The sequence below is a fragment of the Telmatherina bonti genome, assembly GCF_933228915.1.
Source record: "Telmatherina bonti genome assembly, chromosome: 12".
Lineage (NCBI taxonomy): Eukaryota > Metazoa > Chordata > Actinopteri > Atheriniformes > Telmatherinidae > Telmatherina > Telmatherina bonti.
Window position 1 is genome coordinate 29,780,664 of NC_136610.1, and position 21,167 is coordinate 29,801,830.

The 21,167-nt window shown below is 40.7% G+C and overlaps 1 protein-coding gene across 2 annotated transcripts in view; it reads left to right on the forward strand.

The window, feature by feature from the left end:
• Positions 1–571: 571 nt before the first annotated feature.
• gria3b (glutamate receptor, ionotropic, AMPA 3b) overlaps positions 572–21,167 on the forward strand; it is a gene marked incomplete at both ends in the record, with an annotated part of 97,526 nt that continues 76,930 nt past the window's right edge. For both annotated transcript variants that reach the window (XM_079250460.1, XM_079250461.1), the window contains 2 exons: positions 572–650; positions 1,154–1,312. In XM_079250460.1, the coding sequence (XP_079106586.1) occupies positions 572–650; positions 1,154–1,312 (238 nt within the window). The remainder of the gene's footprint in view (positions 651–1,153; positions 1,313–21,167) is intronic.

The following is a 21,167-nucleotide window of genomic DNA, read 5'->3' on the forward strand; positions in this document are numbered from 1 at the left end:
ATAGATAGATAGTCTGCTGTTGTGAAAACGTTGCTTCTCCTGCATTTTCTTCATGCAGCTGCTGCCACAGCTGGGTTCAGCCAAGCCAGTAATACCATCGGCCACCTGAGATTGCAGTGTTTTTGTTGACTCGGTCAACGGTGGGCTAATATTTACAAGTACCACACTTATTCCAAAGTGCCGTCATCTGGCGGCTTGAAGCATTTTAAATTAACGTCAGTTTAAATTTGACAAACACTGGCCTGCCGCGACAGGTCCAATCGAAGTTTAGATCAGCTCCTTCTTCCCCCACCAGCCCACCCCTCCACTCCCTCTCTGTCTCTCTCTCTCTCCGCTTCTCTCTCTCTCTCTCTCGCTCTCTCCCTCTCTCCTTCTCTCTCTTCCTTAGTTGGGAAAAAAAAAAAAAAAAAAAAAGCTCTGCAGCTGGGCTGCACCTCAATGAATGAATTGGTGCACTGTGAGCGACCATCATCTATCCACTGGATTTCCATTTGCTTCCCGTTTTCACCCAGAACATATGAATCTGCTCAGACAGACCTTTTTGAGGAGTTGAACAGACAGGACGGAGAAAATGGCACAACGCACGCTGTTCTTCCTGCTCTGGCTCTTTGACCGCTCATTCGCAGGATTTCCCAACCAGATTAACATCGGTAAGTGTTTGTCTACGTTAAACTGCTTCATTTTGTGGTTTGTTTGAGTCCATTTTTTTTATCATATTTTATGCCGGATCCTGCGCGCGGAGCTCTGCGCAATGATGCCGACCAACTTGTTTTTCCAGAGGCTGAGAATAAAGCTTGGCTTGAACTAAATTATAGCCACATCTATTGTTAATTGTCACTGTAATAACTGTTTAACAATAGCCTTAACACAAGAGGCAGCATTTTTTTCTTTTGTAAAGATGACGGAAGACTGAGTCTCCCCCTCCTCACCCAACACCCCCCTCTTTCTCTCTTCTCCTCTCAAAGCCAAGAGTTCGAGCCAGGCGCGCCGGTAAACGATGGCACAGTTATTCTGTCAAATATCAATTAGCTTCTTTGTTTATAAGCCAAAACACAAGAGTTCTGCTTTCCATTTAGATAAGTGCAAAACCCGGCAGCAGCCTGAGTGCGACTCTCTGAGAGAGTTGTCTGATCTTGGTTTTCATCTCTTCAAGGGGGACTGTTCATGCGTTCCACGGTGCAGGAGCACAGCGCGTTCAGGTTCGCTGTCCAACTCTACAACACCAATCAAAACACCACTGAAAAGCCTTTTCATCTCAACTACAATGTCGACAACCTCGAGTCGTCCAACAGCTTCTCAGTCACCCATGCATGTAAGTGTGCTTACTTGTCAGTCATGTCCTGAGTCCCACTTCTTCTGTCCACCAAGAATGAGCAGAATTATTTATGTCAAACGCCCATGGAGCTTATAGAGGCAGCACAGGGCAGACGAGTTCCTGTCACTTTGCTCTGATCCACAATGTCTCAGCAGGAAAAAATAACAGAAACATATACAAACATTTTTTTCTGTAAATATGCTGTTTTTAATCATACAGAACTATCCCCCTATACACACACACACACACACACACACACACACACACACACACACAGAGCTCAATTTTTAAAACATAGTCTATAAATCATAACCTTTGTTTTTATTTGTTACAGTAACATGGTTGCAGACACAGAGAGGCTGTTGTTAGGATCCCTCTCCTGTTACTACATTTACAGCGTTTGTGCTTGTGTTTAATTACATGCAGTAATCATGCGTCAATTAATCTACTGTCAATGACTTCCGGCTGGAAGAATTCATGCTCTGCAACAAAAAAGTAGACAAAGCACAGCAAATAACACATTTAAGCATAAAGAATCACTGTATTAAACATAAACGGATTTATTTTATATCTTCCCTTAATGTCTTTCTTTTCTTTTCTTTTTGTCATTTTATGTCGCTGTGATCATTCATAGTGCAGGTGATATAACTTCACTATGGCAGATGCTGTGAATAACCAATCCCTCTTCACCTCTTGTGGCGGCGGATTCCTATAACAGAGAACAAATTGACATTATTAGAATAAATTGGAACAAAAGATGCCATTTTGCTATGCAATTTAAAATGATGAGTTCGATTTGGTCAAATGGTCACCTTTGTAGGCACACAGCTCTGTCTGTCTGACTGGTGTGGTTTTGTCCCTCTAACCCCTATATGACATGGTCATAATGGCCCCCTGACTCCCGGTGCTCCAGAGCGTCTCTGCCTGCACAGTCCTCTGACTCCCCCTGTGTTTGAGAGCATCTCCCCAGCATTGCAGAGTCAGCTCATTAGCACTCAGCCCTCATAGCACCTCACCGTGCTGTCATTGGGTGAAAGGGGAAAAAAATCCATAGCTCCCCAACCAACGCCAGCAAATGAGTTGGACTCAGACCTGCAGAGGAGGTGGGCCTGAGCAGTGAGGGAGATGAAGCAGAGCATCGTATCACAGGCAGCAGAGCTGCAAGTGCCTTAACGAAGGCATCCAGAAGAAACAATAAGCAAATGAGAGTGAATACATAATAGATAATGCGGTGCAATTTCATGCACGTTGAAGAGGAAGGGAAGCATATAGGAGAAAAAGGCTTGATATCAAAATCTAATTAAATTCAGGGGCAGACTGAGCTTCAGCAAAAAAGGAAGGGCTTCCTTTGGGAGCCGTGACCCCGTTTCATGCTCCCATGTCTTAGCATCTCCATCATGCTGTCGCAATACTGCCGTGTCGTTCAGATTAGAGAAGAAGAAGCCTTTAATGGTGCAAATAAAGTTATGTAAGGGTATGAGCACTAGAAGTCATTCCGTGTTTGTTGCTGCTTTGCTGCTGGCATGCAAAATGACAAAGTGCAGTGCTCAGAAATTCTACTCCAGTGGAATGTTACGGTATACAAAACGGAGTTTTACACCAATCAGCCACAACATTCAAACCGCTGACATGTGGTGAAGTCTGTAACATTGATCCCCTGGTTGAAATACAGAGTTCAGCTGAAAAACATTGGGTTCTCGCAATCAAATAAATATTAAACATAACAGTTAAACATTGTTGCAAACCAAGCACAGTGTACCCCTGAAGGTGATCCTCATCATCAACGCCCCACGTCAAAAACTGCTCAGCAGCCAGCAAAGAACAGCACAAGACAAAGACAAAACAACATGTCGTTTTACTTAGAGGCTTGAAGGAGGAAAAGCACTTTGAAAGAAACCACAAACAAACAAGTAGCTGGATTGACTATGTGTTTCATACTGTCTCTCAAAAAGCAAAGATCAGCCATTAAGATCAACAACTGAAGGCAAGTGGTAAATCAAATTCCTGCCACAGCCAGTTAGACGAATTGAGAAAGGCTTTCAAGGGTTTGCACGACTTTTAACAAAGAAGAATTCTTCAGCTCTTGTTCATTTACCAAAGCAACATGTTTGTTATCTATTTATGGACTGATCAACAAACCTGACCAGTAGCGGCTAGTTTACAATCCTGACTGGACCCACTAAGCCTTGAGCATACACACATACAGTAACTTGAAAGCTGCCGAGATGGACTCTCTTTAGTGAGATAGTTTATTTTATCATGTCATGGGAGAATACAATAGTTTTGGATAATATTTTAATGTTTATCTGGTCAAACTCTTATGATCCCAGTGTTGTGCTGGAATGAGTCCAATCCATGGAGCGCCAAGAGATCTGCTGCCAACATGCCAACAAGAACCAAAGCAATTCTACTTGGCCCTAACAGGTCAGAGGAGATCTGGCAACACAAGGGGAACCTACGTAATATTTGGCCGGTGACTTCCTGACCATGCCTGAAGTTGTACATAAAGTTTTTTTTTTTTTTTTTTTTTTTTTTTTTTTTTGTAAAACAACCAGCAAACTTTAATACCAATCCAATGCTACTGTTAAATGAGACCAACACTTAGCTTTCTTTAGAAGTAATTCATGCACTGCTTCATTAGCTGACGCTTTTGTCAGAGAGTGCCCTGAGACTCTTATCAAGCTGAGCTCGCAAAGCGCAGACAGCTCATGCTGAGCTCACAACAGTCCACAAGCACCTCAAATTGTCTCTACCAATACAGGGCAAACCAGAGATGACTGTTATTAAATATCACTTATCTGCTGACTTCCAAGCCTTTGGGACTGTGCCTTTAGGCAGGGAAGGCCTCCTGTGTGTCATTTTTACATTTGACTGTTTCACTGTTTGGTCTGTAAACTATCACTATTATTTAGTGGACATTCAAAGTCACTTTGTCATCAATACACCTCTGTGTGTGACTCAGGCATTTGTCAGCAATGGCACATATTCCACTATGTAATCGGTCAAGGTTTTACAAACAAGTTGGGATAAATCTACTTTTGACTCATTTTGATCATGATGATGGTTAACTAGAGATTTCTCCCCTCCTTTTAAGCCTGTTTCGTTACTTTAGAGCCCATTCTCCTTTTGCCCTGGGACAGCTAATATAAATGGCCTCTACTGTGGCTCCTCATAAAGTTCAATTGCCTTCTTTAGTCTGGCAAAGCGCGTTGAAGGCATGAATACATTCAAATTCAATCCAAGTTTACTTAGTTTTACAGAGACAAAAATCCTAAGGTATTATAAAAGCAAAGTCTTATGTCAGTTTAATTTCTTTCAAGTCAGTTTAAAGCCGTTTGCTATTAATTGAATTACTGACTGTCAGAAAAAACAATGCATGGCTTCAGTAATCCTCAAGGCTTTGGCTTTGTACCACGGCAGCATGGTATGTGCTTTGGTGACAAGACTGTTGTTGCTTTGAAGTAAGAAAAGTAATTGTGAAATGTGTAATTACCAGCTCAGAGTCCATAAAAGCTGTGTAAGCTAAGAGTCAGGTAGGCGCACAGAGAACTTAGAAGCAGTTCAAAGCAAATGGTACCAGTTTGAGGAAAGCAGAGGAGGCAGCCTTAATGTTGCTGATGGTCATGGCTAGCTAACTTAATGATACTGCTATCTTTCCCTTTCCTGTTTACCCTTCTTCTTTTACTTTCTTTACCCAAGGCAAGAAAGAGAAAGCCACCAAGACCCCTTATGCCTCTCCTTGCCTCGCTATTTATGAGATTACTTGCCTTGATTCTTGTTAAAGGCAAATTTTGCACTGCTTGGCTTTTGAATCTCGTCTCACTAGTCCTCATTCCTCATTCTGTCATTAAGCTAATGGTCTGTGTCCCCTCTGCCAGCCTTTTTACATCTGCCTACCCTTCTTTTATTGAATCCTCCAGGTCTTTAAGCCCTGGCAGAGGCACATGCTTCTTTGGCTTCTCGGTTTTCCCACTTTTTCCAACAGTTATTGGCCATAGACTGAACAGCCTCACCCCACTCTGCATGAGTGTGGATAAGAACACAGCAAAGCAGGACACTGTTACTACATTTGTGTTTTACAATGGTGAGAGTAAATCAGAATGTCTGATAATCTGATTTACCAGACAGGTAGCTGAGGTTGTGGTCCCAGAACATAAGCTGGAATAAAATCCAAATTCTTTTATTTACATTTTTAATAAACACAGGATCACACTAAATATCAATGAGCTGTTTGCGGTGTGGGTAGATGGATTTTGTAAGGAGTGGGTAGAGCCAGGCTACCTGTTTTGTTTGTTTATTTCCATTAGCTAACTGGCTTCTTCCTCTACTGTAGCTCTGACACAGACAAGACATAAATCTTCTCTGCAACCACTGTGACAAACATCTTGTTTCATTCTGACTAGATGTTATTAGAGCTGCTGCTACTTTAGTAAAGAGTAATTGTATTGAATATACACTATATTATTTAAATAATTACTATTATTTAAATATAATTTAGCTTTTGTAAAGAGCACTGATAAACTGATATACTGATATAAAAATCAGAGATTTGCAGGCTGGATATACAGTATATATTTCATTATATTAAAAAGATTGTTTGGTAAATGATCCCATCTTTGTAAAGGATGAAGTGATGATCATATTATTATGAACATCATGTACTCAGCTGAGGACGTAAATAGCAACATGATGCCCTTTTAAAAAACAAAGTTTAAATTATTACATGAAAATAAGATGTTTCAACAATAGTTTACATCATTTATTAGTTTCTAAAAATAATCTCAAGAGTAAGCAAAAGTTTAAACGTGATATTTTTGCAGTGTATTTGAGTTGAGAATTTCTCCTCAAACAGAACAAGGCTTGCAAATAGCAAATGTGAAGCCCTAGCAGGCTATTTGCAGGTCTGAAGGCGCTTTGGACGTGGTGCATCAGAAAACTAATTAAGGAATGCATCAGACAACTCAGATTTTTTTTCTTATTTATATTGCTAATCATGGCTTATTGGCTTTAGTTTCCCTGACAGGTGACATTTCTCATCACTTCTTACTAACATCAACAGTTAGTGAGCTTTCCGTTTTCCTGTTAGCACATTTCTCATTGTTGACAGAATCTGGAAGCTGCTGAATTTCACTCAGCATCCTGACCTTCATTTTAAATAAACATCTTTGTTGTATTTCCATTTAAATGACTGTGTTGGTTCCCTTTTCGAACTGAAACAAACAAGAATCTGTCTGCTGAGATGACAAAGCATTAACATTACGCCCATCAACATAAGATATCTGGGAGCAATTAGATCATTGTAATAATCTGATCTGACATGTCGTCATGCAATATATTTATTTAGAAAGATGCAAGTGTGCTGACATCACTTCATGTCATTATAAAAACATTCAGACTGTGATGAACATGGCGGCAATAATGGTCTCTACATTAGCTCCTAATGTGAGGCGTAATGATAAGCTGTTAAGTAGTTCACATGTGTAAAACGTTCGTTTTACGTCAGAGGTTCCCGAACCTTTTCGCAGGACCCAATTTTATCCATAAAACTTATGTCAAGCCGCCTGATCTCACTGCCACATGCACCTTCATGCTTTTCATGAAATGTAGGATTTTATTTGGCGAAGAAATACCCTTTAGTTTATCACTCATACTGAAAATTAAAATGTGGAATTATCTTAATGACAAGCTGATTTTGGCCATGTATGTGGCTTGTTAGCTGCAAACATAACCCATCAAAAAACAATTCAGTCTCTTTATTTCTGATGTTTCGGGAGTTTTTCTTGCCTTACATTTAGATTTTCTTTTTCACCGGGTAGCTAGAAACAAAGTTACGACAAGTGCTATTTAAAAGAATCTGAATTTGGCATTATCTCTGGGAGAGAAGCTGATTATGTAAAAATACAAAATTGATCAGATATTCAGATTTACATGCACCAAGACTTTGGTGGAGTGGAAAAAAAATCTCCTTTTTAATCACATTTTTTATAATCTGATAAGGACTTTATATGATGGTCTATGTCAGGTTTAGCAGTTTAAAGCTCTGGAATTATTTCATAACTCCATTAATGTGATTTTGATGAGGTTTTTTTTCTGTGCATGTAAACAGACTCATTGGGATATTTTTTCAGTTTGAAATAATCTGAAACTTTCTGTAGTTTCTCTCATCTTACCTGGCCTGATGCTTCTCTGCAGACTGTGTTCTTTGCCATTTTGACTGTTTCTCAAACTTGTGTGCCACACCTTCTTGGCTTCCTCCTGGAGTTGTCATTAATGAACAATTAATTTGCATAAAGGTCAGTGAAGGTGATGTTTGGGTTGCATGTGGGAGGATTCTTCAGTTGGCAAAAACACAGGGATGACTGATAATATTTAAGCAGATCAAGGAATTAAACAGCTCATAGAAATGAAATTGGGCAAATTGGAGGATGACCTTTGGTACTATGTGACTAGTGCTGCAATTGGTTCATTTTGAGAAGCCAACCAGAGGAACATTATCATTCATTTACAGGTTAAAAAGGGAAATAAAGAAATATTCTACTGTCTGAAAGGCTTTGTTGTAGCTCCTGTTCTCCTTAAAGCGCTGCCTCCCAGACAGCTTGGCTACTCTTACTGGTCAAAGGACTGGTCAAATATAGCAAAGTTCAAAGCAGCTGGTCATTCATTGTTTAAGGCAAGCCCAGCCATTAGGCCTGCATTGTCCAAGTGTCCTACATAGCAATGTAGGAAAGTCATGGAAGAAAAGTTATTCTCTCCAACTCAGTCCTGACTTTTCAAACACAAACAGCATAAAATGACCTCTTCAACAGAACTCCTCCAGACGCTTGAATTTACATAGATGTGGAATACAAAAATAATTGATTAGGAAGAGTATGAAGACTTAAAAGCACATTGCAGAAACCCAAATGTTGTTTAGTCATGCAACCTAAACAACATCATCTTTACTGACCTTTACGCCCACTCAGAGAGTGCTGGCTCTGCACATGTTGCCCAGAAACACCAACGGCCTTTTTACACTGGCGGCCACCACTAGGACAGAGCACATGTGGCAAATAGCATATGTTGTGAATCTCAAATGAAGGGGTCTTTACCAAATCTTTGCATGCATTGCTGAGTACAGCTTTTGGGGCTGTTGTTGTTGTGGTCTTGTATGAATAGATTGTAAACAAAGTGACAGGGAGACCTTTTTGTTTTTTTTTTTGTTTTTTTCATTTGCTTGGCCGGCTAGCACTGACACAGACAGGCTATGGTTGGGAGAAGCTCCTCAGGTGATGGTTGTGGTGCCACAGTTCTTGTTCTCGCAAGCTGTAACTCAACTTGAAAGGTGTGACGAAGGAAACATGTTAGGGGGAAACTGCAAAACAGTAAGCAACAGCAAGCGGAGACAGAATTACAGCTCGAGTTTCTACTTCTGTTTTTTAAAGGTTGCTCAGGGTATGTGTGTGCATGAGCGCATGACTACTTGTTTGAGAGTTAGAGACTTCTGCAGGCTATGGAGGTTATACAGGGACATCACAGTCCAGCTGTGTTGGAGGCACAGATGGAGGTTTTTTTATGGATGCACGAGCATGTGCATTTGCATGCAAGTGTGTACACATATGCACAGAGCGCGTTTTTGCTGTATGCAGTCGCACGCCTCCCTCTTAAAATTTCTTACTGAGTAAATCTAACTATTTTCTAAGAAACACTTCATCTTTCCTCCAAAGTCAAAGCCGCAGTAAAATATATCGCTGGCTCACCTCTTTGTTCAGAAGGCACTATTCTATAAAATATGATTTGTAAATATACATAGCAGGATTTGGAGAATAAAGTAACGCTGCAAGAAAGAAAGAAAAAAAAGAATGCATTGCTTGAGCGCTACAAAGCAGCAAAAGCCTCTGAGTGACACATGAGCCTTAATAAAGTAATGCAAGAGAGAGATTTTGAGGACAGCAGCCCAGGTGGTCTCAAAGGCCCGTTGAAGTGGCTCGATATGGGTCTCACTCAAATAAGTGGTAAAGAAGCGGACTGTGATGGGGCCACATGCTTTGGGAGCCATAAAATCTCAGGGAGGGAGGCAATATGTCAGCACACAGGGGGCAACTAAAAGCACTGTTCAGATTATAAGAACATAGCACAGTTTCTGTTTTATAGGATTTTTTTATTTGCAGGAATTGATCCTGTATTTGTAAAACTATTTATTTTCCTCGTTATAGTTATTAAAGCAAATGTGACAATAATTCCTATTGCACTGCAGCAATCCCTAGGTCTATATCTTACCGAATCTAGGTGCTACTGAAAAAAAAATACTTGAGTTTTGGTAAATTTGGAATTTGGAAGCCTCCATGTAATTTTGTTGGAATTATTACAGTCATAGATGCAATTTACAGAGGACACGGCAGGCTAAAGTTTTTCATGCAGCACAGCACATTAAAGGCTGGAGAAATTCCAAAGGCCAAATCTCTGAAGGGAATATTATTTTTGACCTAATTTACTGCCCATGAGATGCCCTCTGTTGTTAGTTAAGCACATTGCCAAAGCAGTAATGAGATTCAAAATAAAGAAAAAAAAACATGGTACACACTGCAAGGCAGATTCAACACAATGAATTTTTAATCAGAATATCAAAGATCCTCTTAAACCCAACCTAAGGAGAAGTGCTGCTGTCGGAGAGTTATTTGTCTTGGAATCGGTGATGCTGGCAGATGTTGTTTGGTAAAACAACAGATTTCCTCTTTTGCTACTGTGTGCGCCTTCAAATCTCTATAACATCTTTAGCAAACACTGGGCATTTGGCCATTTTCAGCAGTCGTCAAGTGAAGACAAGTATGCAGCGTAGGAAAATATTTTTTGATAAGAAAAATCAGTCATCATTTTCACATTTAAAGATTTTACCAGCCCTGATTTTTATCCATTTTTGATGGTGTGTTCCCGCTTTCTGTAGGGTTGTTGGGTTCTTGGAATTTACTATTGATTTCCTTTATCTATCTGCTCAGTTTTCCAGGGCAAATAGAAAATTGCAAGGAAGAGGCGGGATTAAGAAGGAATGGTTATGGATGGAATGTCCTGGCAACCTCAAGATATAATCATCATTCAGCAGCCCACAAACACAGCCAAAAAGGAATTACTGTGTCTAATATTGTATTAATATAAGAGCAGATGCTTTTTTATATAATGCATAGTACAGTATACTAATTCTGGGATTGCAAAAAATGCATTAAATGCCTCAAGAAAGATCGCAACCCTTTGACACAAATAGATCTCTTCTTCTCTAAAAGCTATTTTTGCCACAGCTTAAACCCTAATGTTGCCCCTAACCAACCTGACATGAATAGGTTCAAGTATAAAATGTGGAACAGTGATGCATACATGAGTTTAACGGCAAGCCATGAATACAAGGCGTAGATCAAGCTCCCATTTTCGTCAGCAGACTTGATGCAACATGACAGCCCATCTCTGCTCCACACATCTGTTCACCCCTGTTCAAATAATGGGATGGGCTCTGAACTATAAGTCAACAATGACAGGCTAAGTCTGTGTTCCCTTATTGAAGATGATATCAACACAGCCTTGTGATGAACAAAAGGGGCTGGCTGACCATATGAAAAAGCAGCGATAAACCAGGCAGCAAGACGCGCACAAAATTTTAGCGGTGCATTAAACCCATCCGCCGCTGTGCTCCATGCAAGGCAAAACCGCTTCTGATAAGACACAAGCGCTACTTGTTGTGCATTTGAAGTTAAGTGAACAAGGGGCAAGCTACGATTTTAAACTATTCATCTCATGCCAGCAGTCCGGCTCTGTGTGGTGGCTGCTTTCCATTTTGTTTTCTCGCTAAGCAAAACCTCTTAAGGCGAGTGGGTTATGTTGTTTGTGCTAGAGATTATTTTTCATTTCAAAATGCCATTTACCCTCATGCACCGGTTTGGAAATGGCAGAGAGGGAGTGTATAGAAGGAAAAGGAAAGAGGAGCATTTTCAGAACTTGTCTCTTGTAAACATCTCCGATGCTGCAGTCAGCATTTTTAACTTTCCCCACGCTGCCTGTCTTTGTCATTTCTATTCCCCTCACCCTCTTATATATATTTAATCTCTCCCCACAAAGCTCATCACGGCTATGTTCCTGCAGTCATTGCAGTCACATTCAGCTTGCTATTGGCCATTCACAAGACTCCACTACAATACCCGTAATCACCGAATCAGTAATCCCCTACTTGAGCTGGAATAGCATATCCGCATCGTGCCTGCATTTCTCGGCCTTTCTGGCTCCTATAGGAAAAACACAAACTCTGTAGTCTTCCTCACTAGGAGCTGCTGACTACATTGTCCAAACCAAGGTCAGACTGTGTATATATATATATATATACATATATATATATATATATATATATATATATATATATATATATATATATATATATATATTTTTTTTTTTTTTTTTTTTTTTTTCATTCTATCTCTAAGGAGTCCAAAGAATCCAAAGAAAAAGCGGTCTAATCTTGTTGGACCAGTTGGACTACACATTATCAGCTGTATATTTATATCATTTTCTGCTGTATACTTATATATTTTCTATACTAAACACGGTCAAAAAATAAAGCAGACATCGTGGTTGTGTTGTGATAAATACAAAACTCCAACAGGGAGTGTCATGGCGTACAGTCCCAACTTGTAAATATTAGATCACAGTGCGACGGGGCTTCCAGCTCGCAGCTCTCCGTCTGCCGCCTGAGCAGATTGATCTGCACGTTTCTAGGCTGTTTCAAATGAGGCAGGCGTGAGCAGAGCTCTGCCAAAGCAGCATGTCTGTGTAGAAACAAGGGCTCCATCATAAGTGATTGCTTGTGACAGTTCACAGTCGCTGGGCCACTGAAGCATCATAACCTTGTGAAACTAGTGGATGGGCACTCTAGCATACAGGCAAAGGAGACAAGGAGGAAAAACTATATATATTAGCATATTCCTTGCAGTGATGCAAAGATGCAAATAAGACATGCTGTGCCACAAATAGCCTTCATGGTTAATATTAAACATTTCTTATATAATAGAAAGCATAATGCAGACCAACACTCCTGTGGATAGGGTAGATTCATACAATGACTGCAACTGTGACTGCAGCTGCAGAGCAAGACCTCCTTGGCAGTGTCATGGGGGGATTTGTTGATGTGATGGGGTAAATTGTTAATGACAGAAATATCTTCTGGCAAGGCTGATGAACAGAATGCAATCCTCCTAAATCACTGTACTTGGCTTTGTCAGCACAATAAGTTTATTTCAGTTTGTTCACTGATTCACACAGAATGCATGAATTTGATCAGTTCTGCATGAATGCTGTAAAGAGTAGGATGCTGACCAAACAGCCATGAATAATATGCTTTGATTCTGTTGTGTGGGGGACTATAAAGCTCCATTGGTGCTTTGAGTTGCCTGCTGCCTGGTTGTTGAGAAGGATGTCCCCCATCTTTGTCCATCAGTTTGTTGAAGTTAGATTAATATGTGTGTGTGGTCTTGCTTTACATGTATCTTACCTACACTCGTGTCCTTTGAGCTCACTATCCTCATGAGTGAAAATTAAGCAAACATGATGTGCTCTTTCAACCATGATCCTCCTCTGTTTCTCCCTCCAATGGTTAATTCGGAGAGAGTGCTGTTGTGTGGCTCTTGCCATTTCACACATGGCTACGTAAAACCTGTGGGCGGTTGCTCTCAGGCCGCTGCTCTTGTTTGTGTGTCCATGCATGATTGTGGCGATGAAATATTGAAGTGGTCCATCATTCTGTGATCAACCATCGGGTAGCCGTCTGCTCTGTCCTTGTCTCTTAATTTTATTTTTCCGCCGTCCTTTATCTCGGCATCGCGGCTTTATTTTCTGCAGCGTGCTGTGCAGATCAGGAAAGCGAACCTCATCTGGACCCATGACAGAGCTAATCCATCGCAGCTGCAGAATGAAAAGGCCGTTTGGAGAGAATCCATTCCAAAGGCCTCAACGGAAAGCCTCTCTCAGATGCTGGTGCCCTTTGCAGCCCTGACGGTGCTAGAATATGATGAAAAAGGACACAAAAGAGTTCAGTGGCTTAGCCGTGTTTATAAAAGAAGAGAGTAAAGAAGGAGGTAGGGAGGAGAAGAGGCACAGCAAGATGAAGAGATGAAGTACCCCCTGCTTGTGTATGCACATATGAACAGAACTGCAGCCGTATGGGCCATCTAAGCTGAAGTTCAGTGTAAAGAAATTCATCTTGTGATGTTTATACCGCTACAGACAGCTTAATGCCTTTGCACAAAAATGGACCAAAAGAGGCACCTTTGAAATGAGATACAACAATCACTCTGGTAAAAAAGAACAGTGAAAACAAACAAGACAACTTTCTGAAACATGCTAAGGGGATAGACAGGTTTGACCAAACTCACTTGATATTCAATTTCTTTCTTCTCATGGCTTTGTGCAAAGTGTTTTCCTGCCCATTGTAGTGTTTCTCCTGCAGCTGCTGCTGCTACTGTACAAGAACCATCCCTAAGCTGTAAGGGGATAGACTTTGGGTCTTTTATGTGTAAAGAAGCTTAAGTTTTCAAACTGCTCTCAAGTGGCCAAAGTTTATGAAAAGTCGGGGAGCATTTCTCTCTCAATTTCAGGGGTTTGTCCCTGAGTAAAGCTTTTTTTTTTTTTTAGCGTGGCACATTTATCTGAATGAAATATTTAATAAAGACTTGTCACATGTCAATAGGTCTTCAGTCACACTGTATTTTTGCTGATGACCATCAAAAGTTAATGATTTTGTATATCCTAAAGACTTGTAGAATTGTCCCTGAAACACTTTTTTAAGGACAAACTTTTAGCTTTGCTGTTTCAGGCCAAAAGTTATGCTGGTAGTCCAACAGATCTCTGCAATCTGCGAGTGCACAGCTGCATGACTAAAAATAGATCCAATGGGCCAACAACCCAAGTCAGTCAATTGTACTGGCTGACAAAAAGCCCAGAGTTAGACAAGCACGTTAAAAAGACAAAGCAAAGTCAAATGGCAAAGTTAGAAAGCAAACTGTTAATGAGAATGACTTTTGGCTCATATTTGACTTTTATGTTTTTATATTCCATGGACTAAAAAAAAAAAAGCATGGTCTCTCTGTTTTTTTAACTAATAACCAAAGGCAATGCCCTGCGATGGACTGGCGAGCTGTCCAGGGTGTACCCTGCCTTTCGCCTAAAGACTGCTGGGATAGGCTCCAGCTTTCCTGCGATCCTTCATTGGATTAAGCGGTTAGGATAATTAATAAATGAATGAATCAGAGGCAATAATATGCAATTAAATAAACACCACATTGCAATGAATTATATATTCTCTTTAAACATATTTGGAAATTGTAAAATATCTTTAATAGGATGCATTCATATGAAAAACTGGTGCAAAATCACTTTAGGTCAATGTATAAAACAAAAAGGCTGTATATAAGGGACAAAGTGAAATATGTGGATTGTCCAGAACAGTGTGTAAAATTAAGGCTGTGCAATATGTCAAATTTTCATGCTGAGTTGCTATTTTGTCATCTTTTCTTACTTCGAAGATGAAATCTGGAAAAAACCAGTGGTAGACCCTCTACTATCGCTGAAGTCACTGTTGCCAACATAGTGACTTTGACACTATAGTTATAGTATTAAAAAACTGGTGCAAAATCACCAAAAAAAAAAGGATGCATTCATATGAAAAACTGGTGCAAAATCACTTTAGGTCAATGTATAAAACAAAAAGGCTGACAAAAAAATTGATTGAAGAATTGTATCATTGTAAAAGTAAACAGAGATAATTGATGTGAGTATTAGTTAGAATGTGGCTTTCTATGCTGAACAGCAGATTTGTAGCTTCACACTTACCAAATAACTAGCAATGTTAAAGGTACGGTTGGGAAATGATCAGATATTAGATGTTAAACACTGCTATACCTACACTGTATATAAGGGACAAAGTGAAATATGTGGATTGTCCAGAACAGTGTGTAAAATTAATGCTGTGCAATGTGTCAAATTTTCATGCTGAGTTGCTATTTTGTCATCTTTTCTTACTTCGAAGATGAAATCTGGAAAGAACCAGTGGTAGACCCTCTACTATCGCTGAAGTCACTGTTGCCAACATAGTGACTTTGACACTATAGTTATAGTATTAAAAATAAAAAAATTAAAAAAAAACTTTTTCGGGTGTTATTGTAGATCTATTGAGACTTTGATGTGAAGGCCTGTAGGAGTAGCAGTCCATCTGAGCTGAAGCTATACAAAAAAGAAAAAAAAAGTAGTAATTTCTTGTAAATTATGTAAAAAGTAAAGTCAAGCAACACTGTCAGCTCACTTTTCAGTTAGATTCAATACGAAAAAACCTTGTGTCATCCTAGCTCCATATGAATTAAGCTGCTCTCCGGCGCGGTTGCTTTCTAAAGAATCTTGTTGGATTTAATCTCAGCCACTTGTTTGGTCCTGCTGTTTTCCATATATGTCGCTATGCCACCCTCTGCAGCATTATCATTCAGGACAGTGCACCATATCAGCAAGGCTTCTAATGAGATGAAAAGTGGCACTGGACTCTACATGCCTACCAGCGCCTGCTTTGAGGCTGAGAAGGAAAGGGAACACTTCAAGGGAAGTCTTTGAGGTTAAACAACTGATCCCATCCACTGTCCTGGTTTACTTATTTTATTATTTCTCATAAAATGACAAAGAGCTGGGGGAGAGTGGTCCTGGAGAGTAGCTGTCTTCAAATTCAGTCTTGTAACCAAGCTTCACCATAAAAATCCTTCGGCTGTGCAGCTTGGATTGTATCAACACCACAGGATATGAAGGATACGTGCAATTTGATCAGGCAAGGGCTCAGTTTACAGGGGTAGATTGGTAGATACTCATTCGGTGTGCATGTGCAGCACACTCTCTTGCCTGCGGATATAAGCCATACATTTATAGCCGGTGCAACTCGGTTGGCAGAATATGTTGTTCAGTATTCCCAGGATTCCATGGGTGGCCTTTCCACATGCAAGATGCTCATCCTCAGGTTGTTATAAAATGACAGGCCAGCACCTTGTATGTGTCGGTGTGAACAGAAAAAGACACTATAAAGCACTTTATAGAAACTAAGTAAAGTTCAAATGAACAGTGCATGTGCATTTAGCTTTTGCATTAAATATAAGGGATGGAATTAGTGAAAAACAAAAAAAGTCATGAAGCATTCAACTTAAATGGAGTGCACTTGAAAAGCAATATGCAAATTTTAGGACATCTTCGCCGCAGTTGAGGAAGACAGAAAATGACTAATGCAAACTGGAGCATGACTACCAATAGATCTGATGTATACAGGGGGGGGAGGCAGGAGAAAATCTTGTATTCCAGTGCTTCCAGACATCCACAAAGTTTACTCTCTCTGAGCTTGTTTTTTTTTTTTTTTTTTTTTTTTTTCCAGTCATTTAAATGACTGAAATAAATATGAGCAGGAAAAGCGAAGGTTTTCAGCTGCCAGGTTCTTCTTGCTGCATATGTAGAATTGGATTAAAAACAAGTCAGCTGGGTGCAGCACACTATCCATGAAATATCACCATGAATTTTTGCTCCGGCGAGAACAGCACGCTTGTAGTCAAGTCAAATAATTTAGTCATCTTCTTAAACTATTCCTTTAATCTCTTTGATGGGGCTGGGATTTTTTTTCTTTTTCTTTTGCATCTTCTTTCTTGAAGGCAGCCCTGAGGTGAACTGTCTCCAGTGATTCAGCAGAGCTAATCTGCCCTGCTTGTTGGGATGGCAGAGGCCAAGACCACTTCTGACAGCAACACTTTGAATGTTTGCTTTTATGATGTGACATGCTGAACTCTGTCTTCCTTGTTTCTTTTCCTCGTTGTCCTTGGCACCCTGTTTCCTCCCATCATCCTCACACCCACCTCACAGGTGGTGATCCAACTGATTTTTCTTTTAAGGACACACCGGGGCACCTTAAGTGTCTGTCCTTGTTCGGTTTTGCTGCAATCCACACCCTTCTCCATCCACAAAAACCCCATGCTCGTCTTCACTTCATGCACCATTCTCCTCTCTTCATCCACATTCATCTGCAAAGACGAGCACACTTTTATGCCCGCAGTGGTGATTGGTAGGATTAGTGGTGTGTGAGCGACTTTGTCACCAGCTTTCTGGGAAATCCAATTACAGAATATCATAAGCCTTACATGTTTCATACTCTGCTGAATCCTCCTTAAAAATGCACACTGCCACACTCAAAAGGTCAGCGTTTAGCAGCTGTCCTCACTGTATACTGTTCTGACAAGGTGAGAGGAGCAGTCATCTTTGAAAGGATAAGACAGGACCTGTAGCACTCCTCTTGCCTCTGCATTGCAGCAAACGGTGGACTGCACGGGTCTGTCGAAGAAGAAGTTGTTTTTCGCTCCATGCAATTTACCAGAATCTCTCAGGATGTCAGCCGAGGTGAAGTTAGGGCCAAAGGGGTTAGGTCTGTTATGTGCTTCTATAGATAGTCCTTAATTGCATGTGTCAAGGAGATGACATGCAGCGGATTGGGGTATGCAAAGTGAGGTTTCTCCATGTATTAAACTGATTATACCCAGAGTTATCCGGCAGAGTCATCCAATCTGACATCTGCATCACAACACTGCATTCTGAACTTTTTTGGAGAGTTTAATGTATCAAACATTTGAACAGCATTCGCGTTCAAACCTCTTGCTCTTTGTGTTCTCTGCATGATCAGAAAGCAGTGGAGATAATTTAGACATCTCCTCCATGTGCAGGTTCTTTTTTCTGGAGTGTAGGTATTTTTGACCGTGACAGCGCTGCCAGTGCAGTGTGTTGTTGTGTGTTGGAACAAAAGCATGATGGTAAGCCCTTGAAGGTGAAAATATCTGTCAGAAGGAGATGGAGATGAGTCATTGACTCCCGTGAGGATTGCTCACTAGCCACAAGTACAGGACTATATCATCAAGATGGCAGGTGGAGAGGATAGGCAGCTCATGGCTGAAGGGCTGCGGAGAAAAACAAGAGAGGAAAGAGAATAAGAAATGAACTTCAGCGTTTTGGAAGTATGTGCACGTGAACCAAGTCTGACCTTTGCTCCACAGGTCTGTTTCGCATTCACAGCACAATATGTTCCGAGCAGCTCATGGCTACACTCGAACCTTTGATGTGGCAGGCATTTTTAATGGTTTTTCAACTGAGTGTTCAGAATTCGTACAGTTTAATGGAACTTAATCCTGACGGTTTAATGACGCGTTGCAGGTTGGTTAGGGTTCTAGTTAAGAGCCTTTACCTTTCTAGACAGTTTATTGAACAGGTTGCCTACTGCTTATCACTACAATCATTAAAACTAATTAAGTATTTATTTTGCTTCATTTTGCTGCAAATGTAATCATTTTTAGAGCAGTTTCTGTAGCTTTTAGGATCATTAGAGCAGCTCAACTCCAGGTTCATCATCTCCAGGACTTGTTCCTTCTGTCCTAATGTCCATCATGCACTGCTCAGGTTCAATACTTACCAAACATGTAAAAAGATGCACAAGCAGATGTGAATCCACCAAAGGCACTAGGGACTTGCTTGTTTTTTGGGTTTTTTTTCTCAGCCCAAACAGCTGATGAGACACTGAGCAGTGGGATTTCTCAACCTGACTGTTTGAACATGGAGCAAATGACAAATTCAGAGTTCAGTTAGAAAAATTCTGTGAAATCAAGTGAATTTTAGATGTGATCACCTGTGACATAGCTGCTTTGCAGGAAATTTCACGTGCATTTTCAAAGGTACCTGGTTAAGTATGTTGCAACGTTCGCTATGCAGCCATTTTCCTCCATTCTGCATTCTGCTTGTGCAGTATTGTTGTTCGCTGCCATTTGCAGGTTTCAGGACTATATCTCCATGCATAAATTCACATTTCAATAACATCATTCTTTTTTTTTCTGTTATTTTTCTACTTCTGAGGCTGTGACATTTACATGTGCTTCGTCTTGTTGCAGAGTTTAACCCTCAGGGCTGCTTTTCAAAATGCTGTTTTTTTTGTTTTTTTTCTTATTTAAACGCAACCATGATTATGCCACATAATTCCAATTAACATTTGGTAAAATTGTTTAATGTTAAAATGCAGGCACACTCTAACGCTGAATACTACATTTTATGCTATAAGCATGCACATGCGTGTTTTTGTGTAAACTCGTGTAATTAAATCAAGCAAATAATTTGAAGTATAAACACGTTTTAGAAGTTGATTCCGCAGGACTTGTAGCAGCTTCCCTGTATCGTCTCGCGGCACCACAGCAGTCGAGTGGTTCTTGAATCTGGGTCTGCCATTTGAGTTAACAGTTTGAAACACTTCACATCTCTGTATGACAAGAGTTGATGCGATCCCCCTGGGCACTCACAAGATATCTCCTTGTGACAGCGTTCCTTCTTCAGTTCAGAACAGGGACGACCGGTCCTGATGTAAGCGAGTGGGATGAGACGGTTGGAGAAGGGAGGGGGGGTGGTGGTACCAGCAATAGCAGTAAGGAGAACCAGAGGGAAGAAAGAGACAAAAACTAAGTCAGGAAATGGAGGACAAGTGGTTTGGAAGAGAGAAATCTGAGCTGAGAATGTGGCTTTTGTGACAAAGGCGAGGAAAACTGCTAAAGAGATACAATCATCGTTGACATTTACTTTTTCCCTGCCGATGTCCCGAAGGCTATGCAGGACTCTGGCTCACAGGCCACAAAAGAGCATGGTGCCTAAATGTTCTGAGTGCAGAAAACTTCTTGTTTTCCTTTATTTTATTTAAGGAATTAGCCGAGCCTGGCTGCAGGATGAGACATATTCCTCTCTACTGGCATTCCGGGCCGGCCATCTCAAGTGCTGCGTTGGAAATGTAACATCCCTGTAGCACTGCCGGCTGTCCTGATTATAGAAGGGAATGAGGGCGGCACACTGTGTGTTTGACCAGTGAACTGGAGATGGGATGCATGGTTCCCTGCAGCAGCAGTGGGAGGGAGCGGGGTGAGAGTGGGGTGGTTGGAGGAAGAGGCACAGTTAGCTACAGAGACAGGGAAATAAAAAGGGAAAGACCAAATGGAATTGAGGAAGATGAAAATAGAGGGAGCAGATGAGAGAGAGTTATGTGTTGTGTTTTTTGCCACTCAGTCATACACAAGCTTCCACAATAACTACCTGCACGCATGTGGTTTTCTGGCTTAAGTAAATTAACATTATTGAAATTCCATGCTGCTCCCAGAATCATATTAATACTGATGCATTATTTCTTCAGAGTCAGACAGGTTTAGCCGCCTTTATTTCCACGTGGAGCAAAACATTTATTTCATTTTTATTTGATTACAAGGCGATGAAGCTGAGGGCAGAGGATTTCTTTACAGCAGCTCTGCTCCAGACCACACCCTGCGTTCTTTGTTTCTCCCAAAGTCCAACAGCAGCCTGTGATTCACTGACGGAACGGGCCGGAATTACGGGCGAAACAGTTGGAGAGGGGAAAGTGAGAGGCACTCAGGTGAAGAGAAATACTGCTTTGCTTGAAGAGGATGTGTGCTTTGGGGGATGACCAGATGGCTGAGGTGAAAAAGCAAGCAACAAAAGAAGAAGTTAAATAGAGTGGTGAGGATAAAAGAGAGGGAAGCGGAGAGAGACAGTGAGGTAGTGAAGGAGGATGAAATCAGGACTGCATAGAAATGTACTTTGGTATAGAAAGTAGAATTCATACTATACAGAGCGGGGCTCTGTTGAGCTTTCGAGCTTCAGTAGGATAATCCAGAACTTTCTATATGTGTAATATTCCAGAAATATTGTTCTTTTTTTGCCCGGTCACTGTTACATACCATTACATACCATAGAGATGTTGATACAATAAAATAAAGAAATGTACACACACACACACACACAC